The following is a 22,346-nucleotide window of genomic DNA, read 5'->3' as shown; positions in this document are numbered from 1 at the left end:
CCTTGTCTAAGCAACATCCTAGCTTCCTCCTCCTTCCTTCTCAGGCTTCCTGTCTTTTTTTCCCCAGAGTCTCCCATCCACACTCTCCCTCCCCATCCTGAGGCTTCCAGAAAGATCAGGAAACCTCTGAACCTCCCTCCAACCTCTGCACATGAGCAAGTGCTGCCTTGGCCCAGCACTCTGGCCATTCTGTTTGCCCAGGCAATAATAGCAGCAAAAGGGTGAGAGGTGCCCCCACGCCACCAAGTGGAAGGGGGAACTCTGAAAGGAGCATTTCAGGACTCCCTCACAGTCCACTTGGTTATATGGAAGGTACTCTCTCTACCTCCCATTTCTCCCTAGGTGTCAGTATCAGCACCTAGAAAGGACACCACCCTATGTTGGGTAGGTGCCCACTCTCTCCAGGCTCCCAAATCTCACCCAGAAATTCCCCCATCACAGCCCTGATGGAGTCTATAATATTACATCTGGTAGCAAGCAATCCATATTATCTATAAGGTCAAAGATTCAACTGGCTTAGTCACAACTGTATTCCCCGCATCCAACAACCTGGTGTTGTTGAGTTGATCTGAAATGAGCCCTCTGCCATCCTTGACACTCTGGATCCTCTCAGAATGCCTGGGAAATTCTTAATCCTCTCTCATGACTCGTTAATATATTCCTCCTCTGGGAGGCCTTTCCTGAACAGCACCTCCAGACCACTGGTTTTCCCACTCACATACTTCCAGAACATTTCATCCATCCCTTTAGTTCAGTACTGGTCACACTGCCAAAAAACTTACCTCTCAAAAGTCTTCCTACTAGACGGAGGACATCCTAAGAGTAAAAATGCAGCTTTTCTCTCTCTAGCCATCTCCCTGATGCCTAGCAAAGTAGTTGCTACAAAACGGGAGCTCAGTAAGTGTTTGCTGAATGAGCCCATGCATAACAGGAAGTGACGTGGCTAAAAGGAGGTGGAACATTCACTTTTCTTCAAGTAGCACTGATGACAGGTGACCATACATCTTGGTTTGCTCAAACAGTCCCAGCTCACATCTACTGTCCTGGAATCCCATCTGGTAAGTTCACTCTCCAAAGTGTTCCAGTCTGAACAATATGTTACAATCACCCATTTATTGAATTTCTACTATGTACCATTCTTCTAGGTGTCGCTTTATTGCAGTGAACAAAAGAGATAAGCAAGTCCAAAGGAATCATTCTGTTTTCTCCCTATAAAAAGGTAATTTCCACTCAACACATAGTAATTTGGGACCCACATCATGCTGGGAAATGCAAAGTACTGGAGGGCTCTAGACGGTTCTCCCTAGAAACAAGTTCATTTACTATGTTTCCAGAAGAATCCAGGGAAGGGATCTTGTCTGAAGGGAACAACTTGTGGCTCAGAATGTGAACTTTCCCCTTGGTCATGACCCTTTACTTGCCCCACATGGTGGTGGGCTGCAGCCAGGCTAACCTCGGCCCCCCAAATCTATACATGTGAGCTGGTGCAGGTCAGGAGTCTTTGCTTTAAATGTCTTGAGTTACATCTCATCCTTAGAAAGGGCAGTTCAGAGTAATTGCAAGGAAGATCAAATGCAGATATAAGAGACCTCAGAGAAGAGAACAATCCCCAGAATGTTGTCACTTCAAGGACATCCAGCCCACCCCGATCTCACTCCTCATTCCCCAGGATCTGTTGTCACCAGCACTCTTTCACCCCAGCTAACTCTCCGTTGTTGCAGAGTTCCACATCTGTCAGCTATCCTTATTTCTGGAGCCCATGTGGCTTGCATCCATTAAAAATCTCCCCATCATCCCTGTCTCTCCTCCTAGGCTTCAGAAGCACTGACCTCCTTTGTCAACTTCCTTGACTGCCAGTAACAACCGTGTCCTCTCTTCTGAACTGCAGCCATAAGAAGGAGGTCACTGCCCTCTCCACCCACCCTCCCCTCATCCCTGTCTCACTTCCGGTGTCAGCTGAAAACAACTCTTTTCTCCTTTTAATTACACTTCTCTGCTCCCTCTTTGTTATTTGGCCTCATGACTCAAGGCTTTAATTTATTCACCAAACAATGTCATTACACCACTGTTTTCTGTAATTTATACCATGCCCAATTCTTTGGCCTCTGTTGCCCAATTCTGCAAAATGTTTGGGAAAAGCAGTGTTCATGCCTACTCCCCATGGCCTGTCTCCTACAGAGATCTGGCAGTGTCCACATGACTTATCCAAGGAAGAGACAAGAGCTCCTATCTAATACTGAGTATAGTAATCTAGAGCCAACCCCCATCCCACTTGGTTCCACACAGATTATAAAGGAACTGGCTGTGGGTTGAATCTAAACTGAGTTGGGGAGGGCACAGAGACAAGGCACTTTGAACTGAGACTTAGAGAAACAAGCAGGAGGAGAACAGAGTAAAAGAGCACATGGATGCATGAGCCTAGCCAAAGTTTGGTCTCCCAGGGATGATCACTAACATTAGGATTTGTGAGCTATATTTCTGTTTATTGTTCTTTGCACAAAGCAGAAGGAATAATGGCATCTTGATCACAATCATTGTTAAATAAAAGCATTCAAGGGCCAGGTGTGATGGCTCATACCTATAATCCAGTGCTTTGGGAGGCTGTGGTGGGAGTATTACTTGAAACCAGGAGTTCAAGACTAGCCTGGGCAATATGACAAGACTTCATCTTTGCAAAAATTTTTTAAAATACCCTGGCATGGTGGTATGCACCTGTAGTCCCAAGCTACTCAGGAAGCTGAGGTGGGAAATCGTGTGAGCTCAGGAGTTGGAGGCTGCAGTAAGTATGATTGTGCTACTGCACTCCAGCCTGTTGACAGCAAGACCCCAAATCAAAATTTTTACTGAATAGTTTGATTTTTCCCAAGTCTTTCACTGAGCAGGGTTCTAAACTCGACTAATTCTTCCTTATACCAACATCACTACTATAGCTAACCTCAACTTCATTTAAAATTTTGAAATTTGAACATAAGTGCAAACAATTAATTAACTTGCTAATCATTTTTCCTTGCTATGGGGACTTTTCAGTAGTCATTAACAATAATCATGAGAGTAAACTAAAGAAAATTGGGATACAGAAATAATTTTCCAAGAAATCGAAATAATGGGTAATGCTTATTGAATGCTTGTTAGGAGCTAATCACTGTATGCTTTAAAGATATTAGTCCATTGACTCTTCCCAACAACATTTTATGGTCTGTGTTATTAAGATAATTTGCTCCCATTTGACAGAGAAAGAATCCATGGTTTAGAGCTTAGGTAGCTAGTTCAAGGTCCTGAAGCGGGTAATATTAAAATAAGGCCCAGGTCCACGTGTTTAATTCCAAGTTCCATACCTTTAGCATGCCACTACAGTGTGCACCCAAGTGTGTGTATATGTGTATTGTGTGCATGTACGTGCACACATGCACAAGTCAGAGGTTATGTTGATCTCCAGTTGGGGACTTTGTTTTGTGCCATGCAGGTAAATACTTTCCAGGAATGAAGACATCATCACGAAGGTCAGACCCACCCCTATCCTAACTCAACCAGCTCTGCTATGCTTCTCCCACAATTTTACGCTCTCTGCCCAGTCCTATAAGAAAGCACATGACAGATGTGCCTGCTCCAGATCCCATTTAACAGAAACAAAATCTTTCTTCCGCCCTGGAAGGAAGAACGCCATTCCTACTCAGTATCCTTTGGAATCCCATGGCCCTAGGTAATTCCCCAGTTCAGGGTAGTGGAAGTCATAAGTCACAATCCTTCTCTACTCTGGATTAGATCTGGGAAGGCAGGGAGGGGCCCTCCATCCCCTGCTTACATCTAGGTCTGGATCCCACCAGGCAGACTGGCAAACAGAGAACAGGTCACCTGTCCACCACATGCGCTCAGCTCTTCACGCCTGCCAAGGCAGCAGCACTTGCTTAAGGACATGGGTCAACCTACCAGCAGCTGTGATGATGCCAGAGGGGACACAAGGGGGAGGCCAGGGGCTGGGAGCCTCTCTCTGGGGAGCTGTTCGCAGTTCACCATGCCCAGGAGGAAAGAGAGGGTTCCCTGAGCTCTGGCCATGGTGCTGAATCCCCAGAGAGGAGGACATGGAGGCTGGGAGCTAGGTAAGCAAAAAATAGTGGTAGTGAATAATTTGGGGGGGGAAGTTTCCTTCCCCCAAAAAAACATTTTTCTTTCTTTTGTTTTTGTTATTTTTTGTTTGGTTGGTTGGTTGGTTTTTTTGTTTTTTGTTTTTGAGTTGGAGTCTCACTCTGTTGCCCAGGCTGGAGTGTAGTAGTATGCTCACAGCCACCGCAGCCTTGACCTGTTGGGCTCAGGTGATCCTTCCGCCTCACCATTCCAAGTAGCTGGAACTACAGGAGTGCACTACCATGCCCAGCTTATTTTTTGATTTATTGTAGAAATGAGGTCCCACCAAGTTGCCCAGGTTTTTCTCAAACTCCTGAGCTCAGGCAAACCTCTCACCTCAGCCTCTCAAAGTGCTGGGATTACAGGCTTGAGCCACCACACCCAGCCAGCATTTTTCAATATTCCTTTGGGAACACTGGACTCCCGGTCACCCTCAGAAAGGCAACCTGGCCTTTGCACTGGTTACAACAGAAAGAACATGAATTCTGGACTAGACATTTACAATTATGGATAGCTATCCTTACTAGTTGTGTGTCCTTGGTCAAGTTACATAACCTCTCTGAGCACTAGAGTGTCCATTTATAAAACAGGAAGAATGCCAGGTATTCTAACAGGATTACTATTTGGAGGAGCACTTAACACAGAACTTAACACAATAAGCATTTCTTCTCTCTTTTTCTCTTGGCTTTGTTCTCTGCTTGCTTGTGAGGATGTGCTCATACATACAATCTTTGAGTTGTCTTCCTCTTCCTATATAATGCTGAAAAAACTCCTTTAAGGACAAATTCCTGAATCCTGTGACCAGCACAGGAAGGCATATCCAACGCACCTGTTACCTGCATTTAACAAGGTCCATCACTTATATATCTACATAATCACCTAATAGCAATTTTGAGCCTAACAATCTTTCAGTGTTTTCAGACTACTTTTGAGTTTCTTTCTGGCAATAATCCTACTACCAGAATATAACCAGTAGAATCTATGTTGTTATGTGTTTTCCATGTCACAGAAAAAGAAACTAAAAGAAATAGCAAGGTGGTGACCGAATGATCCATGACAAATCTGGAAGCAGCATCGAGTCTCTGAGGTGAGTCTCCTCCCAGGTGTTGGCAATGGCTTAGGAAACAGCCTGGTATAACACACAAGACCTAGGAGTTGGAATCTGAAACCTGGGTCCCCGTTCATACTGCGCTACTCCTAGCTATATGGCCTTGGGTAAGTCACTCTTTCAGATTCCTCGTCAATAAAACAGGGACGATAGTAGCTACTATTTCATCTTATTGTGGTCTATTAAATGAGAATGTATTTTTAAGATGTGGTTTAAAAAGCACTATAGCCACATGGTTTATGATAGCATATTGCTCAGGGAATTTGTCACCAGTCACAAGAGGAATTATGTCAGTAGAACCCACAGAACAATAATCACACAGTACTACTGGCCACCCTCACCCTATGTCCCCTTGCTAGACCCCAAGCAGATGTATTCATTTATTTCACAGATGCTTTGCACGACCTAATAGGTACCTAGCATGTTCCAGGCATGTCAATAAAAGCTTAAGTCCAAAAAAACAGAAATAGGAAACTCCATAAAATTCTTGTACCTGGTATGCTCTAGAGTTGTAGAAAGAGAAAAGCCAAATATTTATAAGAAGCTTACTATGTGCCAAGATTCAAATACATTATCTCATCCAAATCTTAACAGATGCTTATGAGGGAGATGATTTTTATTACCAGAGGAAAGAATCAGGTTGAAGAGATTAGATGACTTGACCAAGGTCTCACAGCTGGTCAGCAGTCAAGCTGGGAATAGAGCCCAATTCTGAGTGATGCCAATACTTGTATCCTGAAACATAACATTAAGTCATTTCTCACAGATTAACCAAAAGAAGGGAGGTGGAAACAGGACAAAAATATCCTAGCACAGCCTCATGCCCATGAAATCACTTAATAAATGCCATTGGTGATCTCTGGAAGATCCAGCAGGGGCTCCCAAGCCTGCTGGTCACTGCCAGCAAGGCTTTCCAGAGATTGCTGAGGGCCAAGCAGAGGTCTGCACCAGTGCAGGAGGCAAAGGAAAGAGAAGGAAAGATAGATGAGAGAAGAAGGGAGGAGAAAGGAGAGAGAAGACTGCAGGGACTAGGGCTAGAAAATGCAATTATTAATATTCTAGATGGAGTTCTGACTGCTTAAGCTTTATTTAAGAACATGCCTGACTGTATAATTACAAGGGCTTAATTTGTTTTCTTTTCTGCACAATAAATAAGGAGCACACGGTTGCTCTCTGCAAACACCACCCTTGCTGGCATTGGCGGAGGTTCCTGAGATGCAGATGGACAGCTGGCATGTGGCAGGGCAGCCCCACTGCCGCCTGGTGGGGCGACCTGCTGTCCCTGGGGCACAGCTGAACTCATCAGATGTAGGAAAGGAGAAGAGAACCAAGTTTCCCTCTTACTCTTGAGGGAAGACTCTGGGGTAAGTGGTGCAGGGGATGAGGTTATCCCCTTTATTTCTCCCATGGTACAGGAGCAGGCATGGCCCAAGCAGACATCAATATAATAAGCGCTCAGGCTCCATGGGCATTGGGACGCTTGTTCGGTTTCTCAAAGGCAGAGCCTACTTTCTATTGCCCTGTGATTTTGGCTAACTTACTGAATGTCTTTGAACTTTGGACCTATGCACTTGACCCTTGAGCTGAAACCCGAAGGAGGAGCAGGTGCTAATTAAAGTGAGTTGAAGGTTGAATGTAAACACTCCACATCAAGGGAAAAGCACAGGTAAAGGCCATGAGCTGGAGGGGGTGTGGCACATAGAAGTATTGAAGGAAGCACAGCATGTCTGGAGCAGAGAGCACCGGAGGAGGTATAAGTAGATGTTGGGACTCGTCCTGAGACTGGTTGCACATCCATACCATGCTGTCTCTACCTGGTCTCTGCAGAGGCCACACACTGAGTAGACTGAGGCAGAGAGTCAAGCTCGTGTCCTAAGAACATCAGAGGCACATTTAAGGAGATGAGATTAAAATGTTTAAACACTCTTCTAGCAAGATGCATGGGAAACAAATATAGGATGGGGTAGGGCATGGCAGCTCTAGGAGGACTTCTTTGTTGTGACCTTTAAGATACTTGTATGGAAGAGAGGCTGGGGCGTTTGTGGAGGAAGTGCCAAGAAGTCCCTCTAGACGGAGTCATAGAGGCATCAGATACTTGCAGCTGGCAGCAATTGAGTTACATAATGAGGTGGCCATGTCCTTCTGCAGCCTTAACCCGCCCCCCTTCTGCTCTAACATGAACAGCTCTGCTGCCTCAGCGAGAGAGGTCTCAGGTCACAGGGCCAACCTGGGACACAAGGTACCTGTAAGCAACAATTCTAGTCATTTTGTACTACTGGCTTCAGGGCCACAGGGCAGCATGGTGTCATGTTGTCAGTCTGACTCCAGGTTTAGTGGCTCCCACAGGCCTGTGGTCCCACAAACACACTGTACTTTCTCTTTCACTGCCAGACCTCTGGCCATACAGCACATGGTTCCCTCTACTTGAGACAGTCCTCACTAATCCTCCCAGCAAGCCTCTTTCAGCTGCTGACTCCCACCTACTCCCAGGTATCAGGCTGTCATTCCTCCAGGAAGCCTGACTTGCTGAAATCCCCACCTTCCCCAAAGACGTATCACCTGCCTTGCTAAATACTCCCAGGAAGACCCAAGTTGTCAACATATTGTACAGTGACTGTCTATACTCTGTCTCCCTCTCCCACCTCAAAACTATCCCACCTAAACCAAAGACCTAAACCTAATTCACCTTTGCTTCTTTGCCTGGGCAGAGAAGAGCCTTGATAGATATTCCTGGAGGAAATTAATGCATCAATATCTCAGAAAAGTGCCACATGATCCCAAGGGCCATTGTGAGTGGACTTTGTAGGGCTCTAAAGCACAAAACATCAAAGGTTAAATGCCAGGCTCAAAGGAAGGAGTTGCTTGTCTCAGGCGATGAGGCTGATGTCGTTTGTATCAGCAACATTCTTTACAAAATTCTTTATAACTTTATCTTCAAACTGAGAAAGAGTTGCTGTTTTGGGGGTTTTTTTTGTTTGGTTTGGTGTTTTTTGGTTTTTTTTTTTGGTCTCCATTTCATTTTTAGCCAAACCCAAACCCAAGAAGATAAAGCACTTTGGTTATGTTTTCCCAGATCCAGTGATTTGGCACTGCAACCCACAGCATCTGCTCTGGACTCCCAAAGCCTCAGAAGACTGTCAGGGAGCCCCTGCTTTCAAGACTCTGTCAAGGAGACTGGACAACCCAACACTGTCCAAATTCAGAGCATCAATCACAAGACAAAACATCCTGAGTATCCTCTTGGGTACTCAGGATCCATGTGTGTCAGTGTCATGTCTCAACATTATTCACTGTATCCTCACAATGACCATGTGGGAGGAAATGCAGGCAACAAGATTGGACCCATTTTGCAAATGAGCAAATGAGGAAACAGTTAAGGAGAGAAGGTGAGCCAACTAAAGTGAACAAATCTGCACTCTTTCTATGTCCCTGTAAGCACATGTTGATCATCACTAGGGCACAAGGGACAGAAGAAGGACCAGACTGCCACACCATAGGACTTGGGCTCTGGACTGGTTCCTAGGAGGCCCATCATAAGGTCCTCAGAGAGGTCCTTCTGGGTCCTCATCACTCTGGAAAGTCAAAAGAACCGAGATGACTTGTTTTCCTAAGCCAGATAACTGTGATGGTTGGGAAAGCCTTCAGCACAAGCAAGATAAGTGTGACCCCATCCAACCAGCTCACCATCTCACAGAGAGACAAGTTGCCTCAAAGGTGCCTTGTACTCCAGGCCTTCTAGAGAATTCAAGCCCACTGCCTGTACAAGCCAACCATCAGCAGATGCAAACAGCATGGCAGTTATCCAGGGTGGAGACTTCACAATCATGGAAAAAGCCAACGGCTTAACCACATTAAAGATATGCAGACGTAAACTCTGAGGTTGAGAGAGGACTGGAACCAAGGAGAAACAGCTGTGTGAGAACAGGAAGTGGGCTCAAGACTGAAGTGGGCAGCAATGTAGGCTGAAGAACCAGCAACCACACTCTAAATCCAGCTCTTATAACTCCCCACAGGCCAGGCTCCAGGTCACTATACCCTTTTTTCTGTCTTAATTCTCTCATCGAGAGTAACAATAACACACAAATAAATCTCCCTCTCTGATAATACACCAATACCTCCTATGGGCTGACAAGGGCACATGTGAATTGAAACTGCCCTAGAAGACTTCAGGGGAGACGCCACTGGGTTCAAACCAGCTCCCCAACCCAGTCCCCATCTCTCTTGCCCCTTGAGCTTCTGCTCTCCCCATATAGTGGGTCAGAATCCCAGCAAAGTCCCAAATCCAGGTGTTTAGAGCTTGGGCTTCCAAATGCCTTTGACAAGGACTGAGCTTGTCAAATAGCTTCCAGGGTACAGGACATAGTATTTACTGAGCATTGTTTTCCCATGTTCTAAGGAAGGATACTGAGACTCAATTCCTTGGCCAAGAGTTGTCAGAGTAAAATTAAGGTTCACAGTCTAGTCTGTCCACCTCCAAAGTGCATGTTGCTTTTACTTCATTCAATCCCTTCCTCAGTCAGTCAGTCAGTTTTTCAAACACACATTGAACACTGGGGAAACAAAATTTAATGAGACCTAGTCTTTGCCTCCACGGACGGACCTTGCACATCATTGGGAGAGCCATACCTTTCCACAGCTGTATTTCAGGCCTCACTTGGACTCCTTAGATGGGTTTCAAGGGAGTTATCCAGGGTGGAGACTTGTTGATCATCACTGCAGAAATCCCCATCTGAAGCTGGAATGAGGTTGGCCAGGGGTAGTGTGTGACTTACTCCCTCTGGGAGACTCAATGCCCTTCAAACCCAGGACAACCACAATGCCTGGATTACCTAGAAGACCACCCAGAAAGGGCAGAAGCCCCTCAAGACCAAGGCAAGCCCCAAGAGACAAAGGGGTTAACCAAGGAATAAAAGATACTTTCAAAGATCCATCAGGAAGAAACAAGGGAGAAAGAGCCACGAGACTGCTTGCCTGCTAAGGAATGAAGAGGAACAGAAATTAATGATGACTCCAAAATAGCCAAGAGACTAAACTCATTTTCTAAATCTGTCCTTAACAAGAAAAATGGAGAAAAGAGATGTGAACAAATGGGAAGTAATGAAGCCTTAGGGAAGGGAGGAAAAAAAAGAAGAAAAGCTATTGAGAATAATCAAGGATGGAAACTATGAGCACATCGTCTAATCCCCAAGGCTGGGAGACACGCAGCCCGGAGGCCAGAATGTTTACTCAGCGTTAGAATGAGTTTTTAAGAGGCAAAAGCTGACAAGGTTATAAGAAAATTCTTAAAGTTCAGTCTAGGGAATTCCAAAAACCTGAGATACCTGAAATCAGAAAGAATACAGTCTCTAAGGTCAGTTTAGGATTTTCAATTAAGAGGATTGCAGAAAAAATTTCACAAACATGCAGTAGGCCTGCCAGTGAGGCATGTGGCCACATTATCTGGGTCAAGTAGGTCTGCCCTGGGTGGAAGAGAATGTTGTCCACAAAACAAAGTGAACAGAAAGAGATTATCAGAGAGGACATGAGTAATTTCAGAGCCACAGGGAGTCTGGAGGAGAGACACAAGTGGACAAGACAAAGGAAATTCAATTTAGGAAGTTGGCCACCTGCCTCACTAGGGAACAAGGAGCAGTTCCTTTATGGGGCCCCCAGGAGAGCCAATCATTGCCCAAGAGGTTAATGCTATGAGTGGCCTGGGAATTGACTTTCTTTGGAGGCTGTAGATAAATGAATGGAAGCTAAGAAATTTCCATTAAAAATCTGGAGCTTGGTGAATTCAGCAGTACAAAAAACATTTTGGCTTCAGTAACAGCAAGAAAGATCTCTTTAAAAGAGGATAATTAAGGCTCTTCTTGGTGTCATCAGATGCCACAGGAAATGGGATATGAGAAGAATGCAGGGGCCCAGGCACATCTACAGAAATAACATGGCCTGACTGTACCAGGAGGTGTCAGATGTTGATGTTGCATACATAGGCACAAAATCTCAGGACGTCAGGGCAACCTTAGAATTTATCTAATTGGACTGCATCCCTTCCTTCCCTACGTCTCATCCCCAGATTTTGTAAAAGTGTGCTATGCCTAGTCATAGTCCTGCCTGAGACAGAGGCTAAAGACAGCCCTGGCTGGTATATGGAAAACAGCCCCACACTCTGTGGAAATGGAGAGATGATGTCGGCTGCTCCTGCATGAACATATCCCAGCGTGAGTCATCTCCACCTGCTTGGTCACTGGGCTCGATTCTCTTTGCTGAACACCCACTCAGTGTGATCATCTGCTAATGGCCCTCCTGGGTACCAGCCAGCAGGCTAAAGGGCATTGCCCACTCACCCAGACCCTGTCGGCAACAAGGTACAAAGCAGAGCATGGTTTCAAACACTCCCTTAAGGCTCTTCTTGGTGTCATCAGATGCCACAGGAAATGGAATATGAAAAGAATGCAGGGGCCCAGGCACATCTACAGAAATAACATGGCCTGACTATACCAGGAGGTGTCAGATGTTGATGTGATCTCCCATAGGCATTCTCCCCAAATGCCCCCTCCTCCAAGGAGTTTCACTCTGAAGCTTACTGCCTTCCCCTCCTCTCCAGCTGGGTTCCTGAGAACTGACAACAGCCCAGAAGGACCTGTGTTGGCCATGACCGACAAATGGTAGAGTAGAGCTATTAAGAGGGCAGGCTCTGGAGCAACATGGAGTTGGCTTCTGGCTCTGCCACTTAGTAGGTATGTAACCTTAGGCAAGTCACGTAACTTCTCCATCTTCAAATTCTCATCTTTGAAATGGAGACAACAATCACATCTACTTGACATTACGGACAGAAAATGACATGTAAGGTATGTAGATGAATGCCTGGCACATAGTATGGTATGTCCTTGAAACTCATTGCATTGGAATGCCTGTCCCTCCAGGGAGTAAGATGAAGTGGGTAAAGCCAAAATAAATTGACAACAGCTTTCATCTGACCCTGCCCCTCAGTGGCCCCAGCTGTGACCCAGATGCAACCTTTCTTCCAGGAAGAATTTCCCAAAATGCTCTGAGATCAGGATTGGGCCACTTATAACACTGTCTCATTTTAGAGATGTGGAAAGAGACCAAATGGGTTAAGCAGCTCATCCAAGGTCACAACACAAAACCAAGAAAGAGTCAAAGGGATATACAACGTGTGGTCACCAGCAAGACTGTAGCCAAACAATGCCTCTCACGATGGACAGTCATCCACTTCAGCCGCTCCCACATTCATGGACCCAAAGCCCAGTATCTTCTCCTCTCCTGGCAAGTGCATAGACACACCACTGCATACAGTCCTGACTCAAGCGTTCCAAATCGTTCGGTGTATGAACATCCTACTCCATGGACAAATGGCCCCATTTCCAAATGCCGTTCCCTTGGCAATTGTTTCCATTTACCTGATGGCCAGTCTCAATGGCCTGGAACCATGAACATATGTCCAAACAGCCCTAGGAGGAAGTCCAAGGGGAAATAGCTATATGCATCCCACAGTGAGTCACAGCCCTGCACTATAAGCAGGCTGTCCACCAACCCAAACCCACTCTCCTTCAAGCCCAACCCAACTATCACCTGCTCCATAAGGTTTCCCAAGCACTCCCACCCATCTTGGATCAGCAGCCCCACTCAGAGTCTTCCATCAGTTCCTCCGCAACCCCATGCTAGAAAACCCTGGAGAATGTCAACCATTTGCACAGTGTGCTGCAGGTGTCAAATAACCCACAGCCACCAATAAAGAAACACCACTTACTTACTGTAAACTTTCTCATATATTTCAAACAGAGGAGACTCAAAGTCATTCTGTAATAGCGTCCTTCTCACTTGTATTCTGAGATTCTGTCTTGGGTAGGAAAGAAAGGAATAGGGTGACAGGTAAGGCACCAAGGCCAATGCACCGCCGGTAGCCCACCTACTCCATGCATTGGTTACAGCCACTGTCATTCCTGGCTTATCTTTTTCTTTCTTTCTTTCCTTCTCTTTCATACTGCATGTCCACAGAAGGTCAACAGTAGCTTTGTTCCCATCATCTTCCCAGCAAGACTCAGGCTAATAGAGCAGCCTCCATCTGGAACATGAGCATTCCCTGCCTCGTGGCAGAGGAAAAAGGGACATGGTGGGCCCCACACAGGCTCTGAAAGCTTCTGCTGAGAAGACACGCAAAATAGGCATAGAGAGAGATGGACACGCACAGTTCACCCATTAAAATGTGCAATTCAAAGGCTTCTAGCATATTCACAGAGTTGTGTGGCCATCACCAAGATCAATTTTATAATATTTTCATAATCTCAAAGAGAAATCCCATATCCAGTATATTCCTCACTTATCTTAATCACAGTGGAGATTATAAATTATGAAGACATTATTTTGTGCCTTGAGAATATGGCCTAATATAAGTGTCATATATCACATCTGGAATAATATTCTTTTAATTTTATTTTTAATTGACATATGATAATTATACATATTTACTGGATACATAAAGTGATGTTGAAGATACATATAATGTACAGTGATTAGGTCAGGGTAATTAGCATGTCCATCATATCAAACATTTATCATTTATTTGTGTTGGGAACATTCAATATCTTCCTTCTGGCTATTTGGAACTCTGTTATTGTTAACTATAGTCATCTTACAGTAATATAGAATGCTATGTCCATGGCCATACCACCCTGAACATCTGGAATAGTATTTGTTTTAATGGCTTAAGCCTGGTAGGTGTAAACTATGCATCCCAGCCACTGCACACCTCTCTCTGGGACATCCTTGGAAAGGGTTCTTAATTCAGAGTCCAAGGGAAGTCTGAAACGCCTGAAGATTTGTGAGAAATGGTGTGTGTGTGTGTGTATATGACTTTTTAGAGGAGAAAGTCTATAGCTTTCATCTCATTCTCAAAATAAAACTTAAAAATATAGAAATCACTGTTCTGTCTCACCCCTCATTCCCTAAGGAGATGGTCAGATTTGAGGGCAGGAACCCCTCATTCCCTAAGGAGATGATCAGATTTGAGGGCAAATCAACTCAGCCACATGATGGAATAAAAAGTGATAGGTTTATAAAGAGAAGAAAGGCCACTAAGTTTGACTGGTCAGAGATGGCCTTGATAAGGAAGAAACATTAGAGTGGATGATGGAAAGGAGCTGCCATGCAGACATGGAGGCCAGGGTATCTGTCTGGGTCAGATGGATCAACAAGGACAAAAACTCCAATGAGGAAATGAGCTTGGCACATTCAAGAAAGTCAAGAAGGCTCATAAGGTTGCAGCAGAGAGAAAAAAGAGGAAAGTACAAGGAAATTAGAGAAGGAGATAGAGACCACATCTATCTGAGTCCTGTGTCTGTGGTAAGGGGCTTAGCTTTTATGGGAAGTCATTGGAGGGCTTTAAGCTGCTAAGGGGCACAATCAGATTTATGTGTTTAAAATATCACTCTGGCAACTTTGTTGACAATGAAATGTAGAGGGCAAACGTGGAGGTATGAAAACCTAAGTTAGGAGGTTACTGCTATAGGGTCAAAAGAGGGGATGGTGGCTTGGACCAAGATGGTAGGCATGTGGATGGAAGAGTGAGAAAAGCAGATGGATACAAAATATTCTATGGATTTTATGAACTGAATGACAGAAAAGTGGGGAAGGGAAGGTAGAGGAAAGAGAAAAATCAGGAATGAATCCCAAAGTTTTGATCTGATCAATTTGATGGATAGACAAGAACAAAAAATACTGAAGGAGAACAGGTTTGGGGTGAGGACATTGTATGAAATCAATTCCATCTTGGCAAAGATTGACACATGACTTAGCCACCCAAGTAGGCAGATGGATACAGGAATTAAAGGGCAGGGATGGGAGCAGGGACAGGAATGTAAACTTGGGAGTTTGACTTTAAGGCCCTTTCCAGCTTTAGCTATCTGTGATTCAATAAAATCGGAGACCAGTGAGCAGGAAGGAAGTCATTAATAACAAAGAAAAAAATGGAGTCTTTTGTAATGCATTGTCTTAAGCACTTTCTAAGCATTGTCTTACTTAAGGCTCAGAACAATCCTATGAAGTAGACACTCTTACTCTCCATTCAAAGCTTGTGGAAATTCAGTAGCTCATAAAGTCAACAGCAAGATGTGGGAGATCTAGGATCTGAACTCTGTTCTTTTTTTTTTTAATCTTCAAAGTCCATGCTCCTGAGTTATATAGTACTTAATAGCTAAGCATTCCATGTAGAACAGAGGCAGAAGGATATTCGTGGAAAATCTGTGAGGGGAACATGTGCACCAGTTACCAATCCCTTTAGGACTTAGAGGAAAATCTCAGTGCATAAGAAAGGGTCAGGCAGAAGGATAAAAGTTTATTAGTATAATATCTACACATCATCCAGAATCAGGGGTTATTTCAAGAGAAAGAACATTAACTTACAATACCTAATAAACCAGTCTCATCATGTTTTCATCCCAGTAATCTCAGGGCAAATGTATTGCCTATGCAACCAGAGTCCTGAAAGGGTATTGACTCTGGCCACTTCTTCTTTTCCTATCCACCCAACATTACTGACTTTCTCTCCTTGCAAGCATAACACAGTTGACACGATTATGCCAAATTAGGGCATTCTCCACCTCCCACCCTACCTTGGAGGCTGGCTCCCCCAAATGAAAATCGAGTGCATGTTTGCTTACAACAGAGAAAGAAATAACCTTGTCTGGAATCCAGAGCTTTTTGGAAAAGATCAAGAAATGGAACCCAAGAGAGATCCTACCACAATCAACCCTAAGGGCTTAAATAAATTCTTTTGGCTTGCTGAAATCTTACATTAAATATTCTTGGAAATAAGTGGGCCATAGGCTAATGCTAAGAAATCTTTCATAATAAAGATATTCAGGTTGTAATGTAACTGTCATTACAGGATTTGACCTGAATAGGAAAAGAAACTCGACAGAGCTTTCTCAACAGAGCTCTTTGAGGATGGATGGTGTTGAATCCCCAGGGAGAAATACCGGCTCTCTCATAAAACTTTAAAGATGCCCACCTCTCCCATAAGAAGTTCTTGCTGTGAAAACCAGAGAGACGAAATACTCCTGGGATGTTGAAGAGTGCGTAGACTTCAGAGTCAAAGATATTGGAGTCTAAATTCTGACTGTTCCACTAACTTACTGTGTGGCCTTAGGAAAACTCACTGAGCATCAATGTTATGAGTGTTATGATCACTGAGCACCAATAGTCACATCCATGAAATGGGGTTAGAGGAGTCCTAACTTATAGTTACTGAGACGAGTAAATGGGCTCATATCTGCAAAAGCACCATGCATAGTCCTTGGCACATAGTAAGTTCTCGATCGATATTAGCCTTTCCCTTGTTTCTTTTAATACAAGCATTTTTTATGCAGTTTTCTAAACCTTGTAGTAATTTTTTAAATTGCTTCTGTGGAAAGCATTGCCTCTTCTGGCCCATAAAATATAGTGGAAATATTCCAGCAAAGAGAACCAGAGGATTTAGGTATACTCCTATTTCTGCTACTTACAATTCAGACCCTCTCTGGGCCTGTCTCCCGTGCTAGAAAACAAGGCTGCCAACCACACTCCTTCTCCCTGGATGGTTATTTGAATTCAACAAGATAATGTATGAAAAAGCACTTTGAAAACCGCGAAGCGCTCTACAGATAAAAGAAAGTACCATCATTTGAGCACAGCTCATAACCAGATGCCTACCTCACTGATTATGGGGACCCCCGACTGTGGAGATCCTATCTGTGTGTGAGCCACGCCAGAGAAAACAAACCCATAAAGGGAAAGAGGAGCCAACCACAAAGGCGGGGCTCAGAGGCCTTGGAGAACAATCCAAGTTTAATAGTGTTGGTGGATATGGTCTCAAATCAGATGAAAATGAAGGAAGTTGTGAACTCATCCGGTGCAACTGTTTAGGTCCTATCTGAAACTAACAGTATCTGCAGAGGTCTACATAGAGTCTAGAGCAAGTGAGAGTAGATGGAGAGAATAGAGAATTTATCGGGGTTTATTCATCAGTATTCAAGGAAGAAAGACATCAGAGAATATGAGTCTTCCAGTCACCAGAGAGATGGATTCCTTCTGAAAGCCAGAAATCCAGCTTCTCCACAGCAAAGAAGTGGCCAGAATAGCCACCAAGGTCACCTAATCCCTCCTCTTTGATTCTATTATCACCAGCAAAAATAACAACAATAATTACTTTTATTACTAGCAACAGTCATTTCTGGACTCTGAGTATTTGCTGGGCACAAGGTTAAGTGCTGTATGTGCCTCCTATACTTTAATGTTTACCACATTCCATCGCTATAATAGACACTATTACTATTATTATGCCCACTTTACAGATGAGCAAATAGTTATTTCAATGATCATTTTGGGAAATCTTAATCCTTGAGGATCTTTCATCCAAAATCCTTAAAATCAAGTCAGGGACTAAGGGTCAAGAATATTATAATCTCTCAAAAAAAATTGCCCTTGATGTATATTAACCCATATCTCATTTTCCACATTCAACAAAAGGTAGAAAAAAGAGAAACAGTCAAGAAGAGATGACCAGTCAATCATGAACCTTGAAGAAGGGCCCACGAGTCCTAATCTCCAGTCTTCCTCATAGCAGACAACTTGGCCTTAACTTTGTCTATTCATTTTCTGGCATGGGGAAGAATTACCTGACTAAAGCAACAACAGCTTAGGAATGGGAGACAGTAGAAACAATCAGAACTACTTGAACAACTTCACATCAGTACAAGGGGCAATGAAATCACTTCCTGCTTCTTATTCTATATAGAGAGGAGGAGAAAAGATTTTCTGGCCATTGCCCTAAAAAAAAAAGAGAGAAAGAAAAAAGAAATTAAGAAAAAGCCGCCAAGCCAGGGCTTGGCAATTAGTGTTGGAGTAAGTGATCATCTTGTGATTGCTCAGCTGGGGCTTGAAGACTTGTAAATGCATTTAGAGGACAGAAATAGAAGATGTTGTGAGACAGCAGAGAAACCTGGCCCATTTGCCAGGAGAAAATGTCCCAAAGCTGCCGGGAAATTTACTCAATCAGAATTTGGGGGTGTGTCTTCATAAATGGGAAAAATTAATCAATAAAGCCCATGGATGGATGAAGCCAGTGTGTATGTCTCATCCTATTCACTCTTCTCTCCATGCTCTCTGGAAGCTCCACAGTGCTGATCAGAGCCCCTTGACTGGTTGCTGACTTCCCTGCACCAAGTTGAACATCCAGATTTGACCTCAGTGTGCAGCCAGACCCAAATTGGGGGTGGGGTGGACTAATGGTGATCCATCCTTCTCAGTGATCCCCAACAGCAAGTACTTAGGCAAGAGCTAGCCAATGCATCCAAGAGAAAACAGGACTCAAGGTCACAGGCAGGATCAATGATATTCTCAGTGCCTGCTCCAATCAGAACCCCTGCCCTCAAAGCTTTGGGAACCTTGCAAAGACCCACCAGCCTCTGTCACCAACAGACCTTAGATCATCCCAGGAGACAATGGGTCACAGCCCTCTTCCAGGAATCTCAAGGGCAAGCCAAAGGCATGGCCCGGTACCACCTACTTGAGAGACACCTGCAGCCCAGGATGCACTCCTGCTCTCACTATTAAGCCTGTAGAGACCTGAGAGGTCCTAGAGCCCTCTCCATCTTCATAGGAGCTACAGAGACACTATACCCTAGAAAAACCTGGAGCCTGAGCACCCAGCCCCTGTTCCCAGATAGGACAGCATTTCTCCACAGTGACAGCTTCCTTCTCCCAAATATAACCCTATACCACAAACTGCCACTCTGTATACCACATCCTGTCCACAGAGTGATTTTGTGTGGCCCGTAGACTTGAAGGGTCTTGTTTTTAGTTGTCAGCATTTAAAACTTGAGTGGTTCCACAGACTCTCCAAATCTTCTGGAAATAAGTCTGGCAACACCAGGCCCCACCTCCACGTGGCAGCAGTCAGCTGGAACTATTCACAGGCTACCCTTTTAGAGGGGACATGTGGCCCCCAGCCTCTACTACCCCCACCAAGTCTGCCAAGGGTGTTTGGATTTGTGACCCTTGTATGAGTTACTAAGAAAAGGGAGACTTCTCAGATGTCAAAAGCTTTTTTCCCTTGGGATGTTTTATGATGGAACTCAAACCCCCAATAAAATAAACACCTGAAACATCTGGTCCAAGGCCTTCCTCTGGTCCCAGCTATGACTCCAGCTGCAAAGAACACACATCAGGAGACTCTCACCACAGAGGCTAAACCAGGGCAAGAGGCAAAAGCTCAATTAGACAGTTGAAAGGGAGTCTCAGTTCCCCGGAGTTGACACATCTGGCCCTGAGCAGTGACCCTAGAGCTTGCTATTTCCAGAGGGAGAAAAGAAAGCTCAGCAGAAAGCAGGGGTGGCCAGAACTGATAAATAAATATTTATTGAGCACTCACTATATGCTTGAGAAAACACACAGAAGCCTGTGGGTAAGGCCAGGACCCCCAAAGAGAAACAATTTCCCGACCACAGTCACTGTGATCTCTCCACCTCCCCTGCCCTCCACCTCCCGACAGCTCCCTCTGATGTGCTGCTTCTTCATGTGAGATTTCCATTCAGCCAGGCTGCCTTTCCATTACAAATGCAAGGTGCCTTGGTCAGTGAAACTTTCAAGTGGCCACAGAAAAGCCTAGTCCAAGGCACATCAATCCTCCATCTTCTCCCCAAATGCAATAGACCCCACCCCATCTGGTTCCTGCAGAATCTCTGCTCCTTGTGAAAAGGTCCATGCATGTCCAAGATGGCAACTGTCCTTGGAGTTGACCCACACAGCCAATAACCCCTGTGGGTGTGGCGGGTTGGCATTTTCAGGATCACTCATCCAAGGTTTCCTTTCATGCCTACCTTCCCCCAGGAAATGACTGTCCTCCCATTGACTCCCAGGGTATATCAGTCTTGAACTAGGCTTGGAGAGAAAGCATCAAATACCTGTCATTCTGTCTCCACTAGGCCTAGCCACAGCTAACCCCTGAGGAAGCCATTACACGAATCAGATGTGATGGGAGGCAGGGGAGGGAAGGGGAGAGATAGGATGTGGGAGGCACAGACAGACAGGAACCATCACCCAGAGCCATGTGACCTCCAACTTGTCCTAAACAAAGCTGTGTGGCCGTATATAGGTGTCTCCACTCCCCTGAACCCTTCTCCAGTGAACCCAGAATCTATTTAGACATGTACTTTGTCAAGACCTGCTTCTCTCTTCTTCTAACCTCCAACCCCAGCACACACATACACACACACACACACACACACACACACACACACACACACACACACACACACTTATGGACCTACAAATGGTCTCAGACATGCAGCATTCACATGGTATATGAATGAAATTTTCTATCATTTATAGTCCCATAAAATTGTAAATTTCATCATGTCAGTGAACAAACTTGGGAATCAGAGACCCTCCTTCTAATCCTTGGTCCTAGATGCTTTTCCAACTGGAAACTTGCATATTGTCAAATCTAAAATCCTCCTAAGAGGTAAAATCAGAGGAAGGCCCAAGAAAGTTAAGAGACTTGCCCAAGGGCAGGTCTAAATCTCAGGTCTGCGGCGTCTCTGCCCAGGACCCTCTCCCTGTTGTATTCCCCTCCCCCTCCTCCCACTCTCTGCAGTTCAGCTCTACTCACATATAGCGCAAGTGGGGGTTCTTGGCAAAGGCTCTGGGCTGGATGCTCCGAAGTCCTGAGTTCTTGATGGTCCTGGACAGAGAGGAAAAGAGAGTCAGCAGAACTCAAGGAGTTGACGGGTATCTGCTCTGGACTGAGGCTGTCAGTAGGTGGGTTCCTGTGGATCCTCTGTGTCTCTTCATCACCAGTCACCCGCTGGCAGTGCTTAGTGAAGGAATCTAGGCTCACACCTCCCAGTGCCCTGTGTGAGCCTGGGATATAAGGGGCAGCATGGACAGCTGCCCTCGACACATCCTGGGCAGTGGGGAAGAATCAGGGCTTTTACTGGTCTGGCAACAATAGGGCTGCAGGCCCTTTTGTGCCTTGTCCTTTTCCCCACTCCAAGTTCCACATAGCCACTAGTACTGAAGTCCAAAAGAAGAGGTGGCTGGGAAATCTCAGACTCCATGGGGCTCATTTGTCAAGCATTAGGCTAAGGAGAGAACACCAGCCCAGCTGGCCTAGTTCCAGTGCCTGCCCTGAAACCCTCCTTTCAGAATGTGACACCTCACAGCCCCTTTGCCTCTCTGGGTTAAGGTGAAGAGACGCAAGAGAGTGAAGAGATGGCTTCTGAAGTCCCTGACATCCCCTAAGTGGGTAGTGCCAACTCTACGCCCACAAGGGGGAAAGTATAGACAGAGGCCTTCCTGTGCCCATCACACTGACCCGGAAGGTGTTCAGTTGACACTCCACCCCTTCCACCTGAAGAGACCCCTCCTGTGGCCGGAAGCACTCACAGCTTTTGGAGTCCGGTGTAGAGCTCCATGTCCACGGCATTGAGAGTGTGTAGGCTGCGCCAGTTCTCTATGTGTCTGCAGGGGAGGAGGAGAGGCAAGGATCAGGTCAACTGGGGCAATAGGAACGGCGCTGGCTTTCAAGCCAGAGAAATTTGGGTGTGAATCTTGGACTGGCCAAATGTGAACCAGGCCTTCTGCCAAGTCACCAAATACCTCTGAACCTCAGTTTCTTCCTCTGTGTGGCAGGACTCACTCCATCCCTCTGATCAGGTCATTGTGAGGATTAACAGACTCACTGGTTCCGAGTGCCTGGTCCATGAATTGCATTTAATGTCTTGCCCTCAGCTCCAGAAAGACTCTACTCTTTAAAGACTTGAAACCCAATCTCCATGATTGTTCTGACTCAGTTTCTCCCATTCCCCTTTCTTTTTTTTTCCTATTTAAGATTTTCTAAGGATAGGCTCTTTTTTCTTAGTTCCTGCCCATAAAGACAACACTAATGGCATGGCTTTAAAAATTTAGGGAGTGTTAGCCAATGGACACACACCTGCCTCTGACAACCACCAGGGTCCAGACACCGACAGCCCCCTTTGGGTGACCACAGGCCAATCCATCCCGGAGCTCAAAAACAATGGTTTGATTTGGTGAAGCTGACTCCAGTCCGATCTACCTAAGGACTAGGGAGGCA

The 22,346-nt window shown here is 45.2% G+C and overlaps 1 protein-coding gene across 4 annotated transcripts in view; it reads right to left on the bottom strand.

The window, feature by feature from the left end:
* NTRK3 (neurotrophic receptor tyrosine kinase 3) overlaps nt 1-21,732 on the bottom strand; it is a 206,556-nt gene extending 184,824 nt beyond the window's left edge. For all 4 annotated transcript variants that reach the window (XM_021709859.1, XM_008052795.1, XM_021709860.1 and 1 more), the window contains exons 1-2: nt 21,659-21,732; nt 20,883-20,954 (exon numbers count right to left, since the gene is read on the bottom strand). In XM_021709859.1, the coding sequence (XP_021565534.1) occupies nt 20,883-20,954; nt 21,659-21,687 (101 nt within the window). In that variant the 5' untranslated portion in view covers nt 21,688-21,732. The remainder of the gene's footprint in view (nt 1-20,882; nt 20,955-21,658) is intronic.
* Nucleotides 21,733-22,346: the final 614 nt, after the last annotated feature.

The sequence above is a fragment of the Carlito syrichta genome, unplaced genomic scaffold (genome assembly GCF_000164805.1).
Source record: "Carlito syrichta isolate Samal-C Ts95f unplaced genomic scaffold, Tarsius_syrichta-2.0.1 Scaffold287514, whole genome shotgun sequence".
In the NCBI taxonomy this organism is placed as follows: Eukaryota; Metazoa; Chordata; class Mammalia; order Primates; family Tarsiidae; genus Carlito; species Carlito syrichta.
This window is presented reverse-complemented; position numbering and strand designations above follow the sequence as displayed.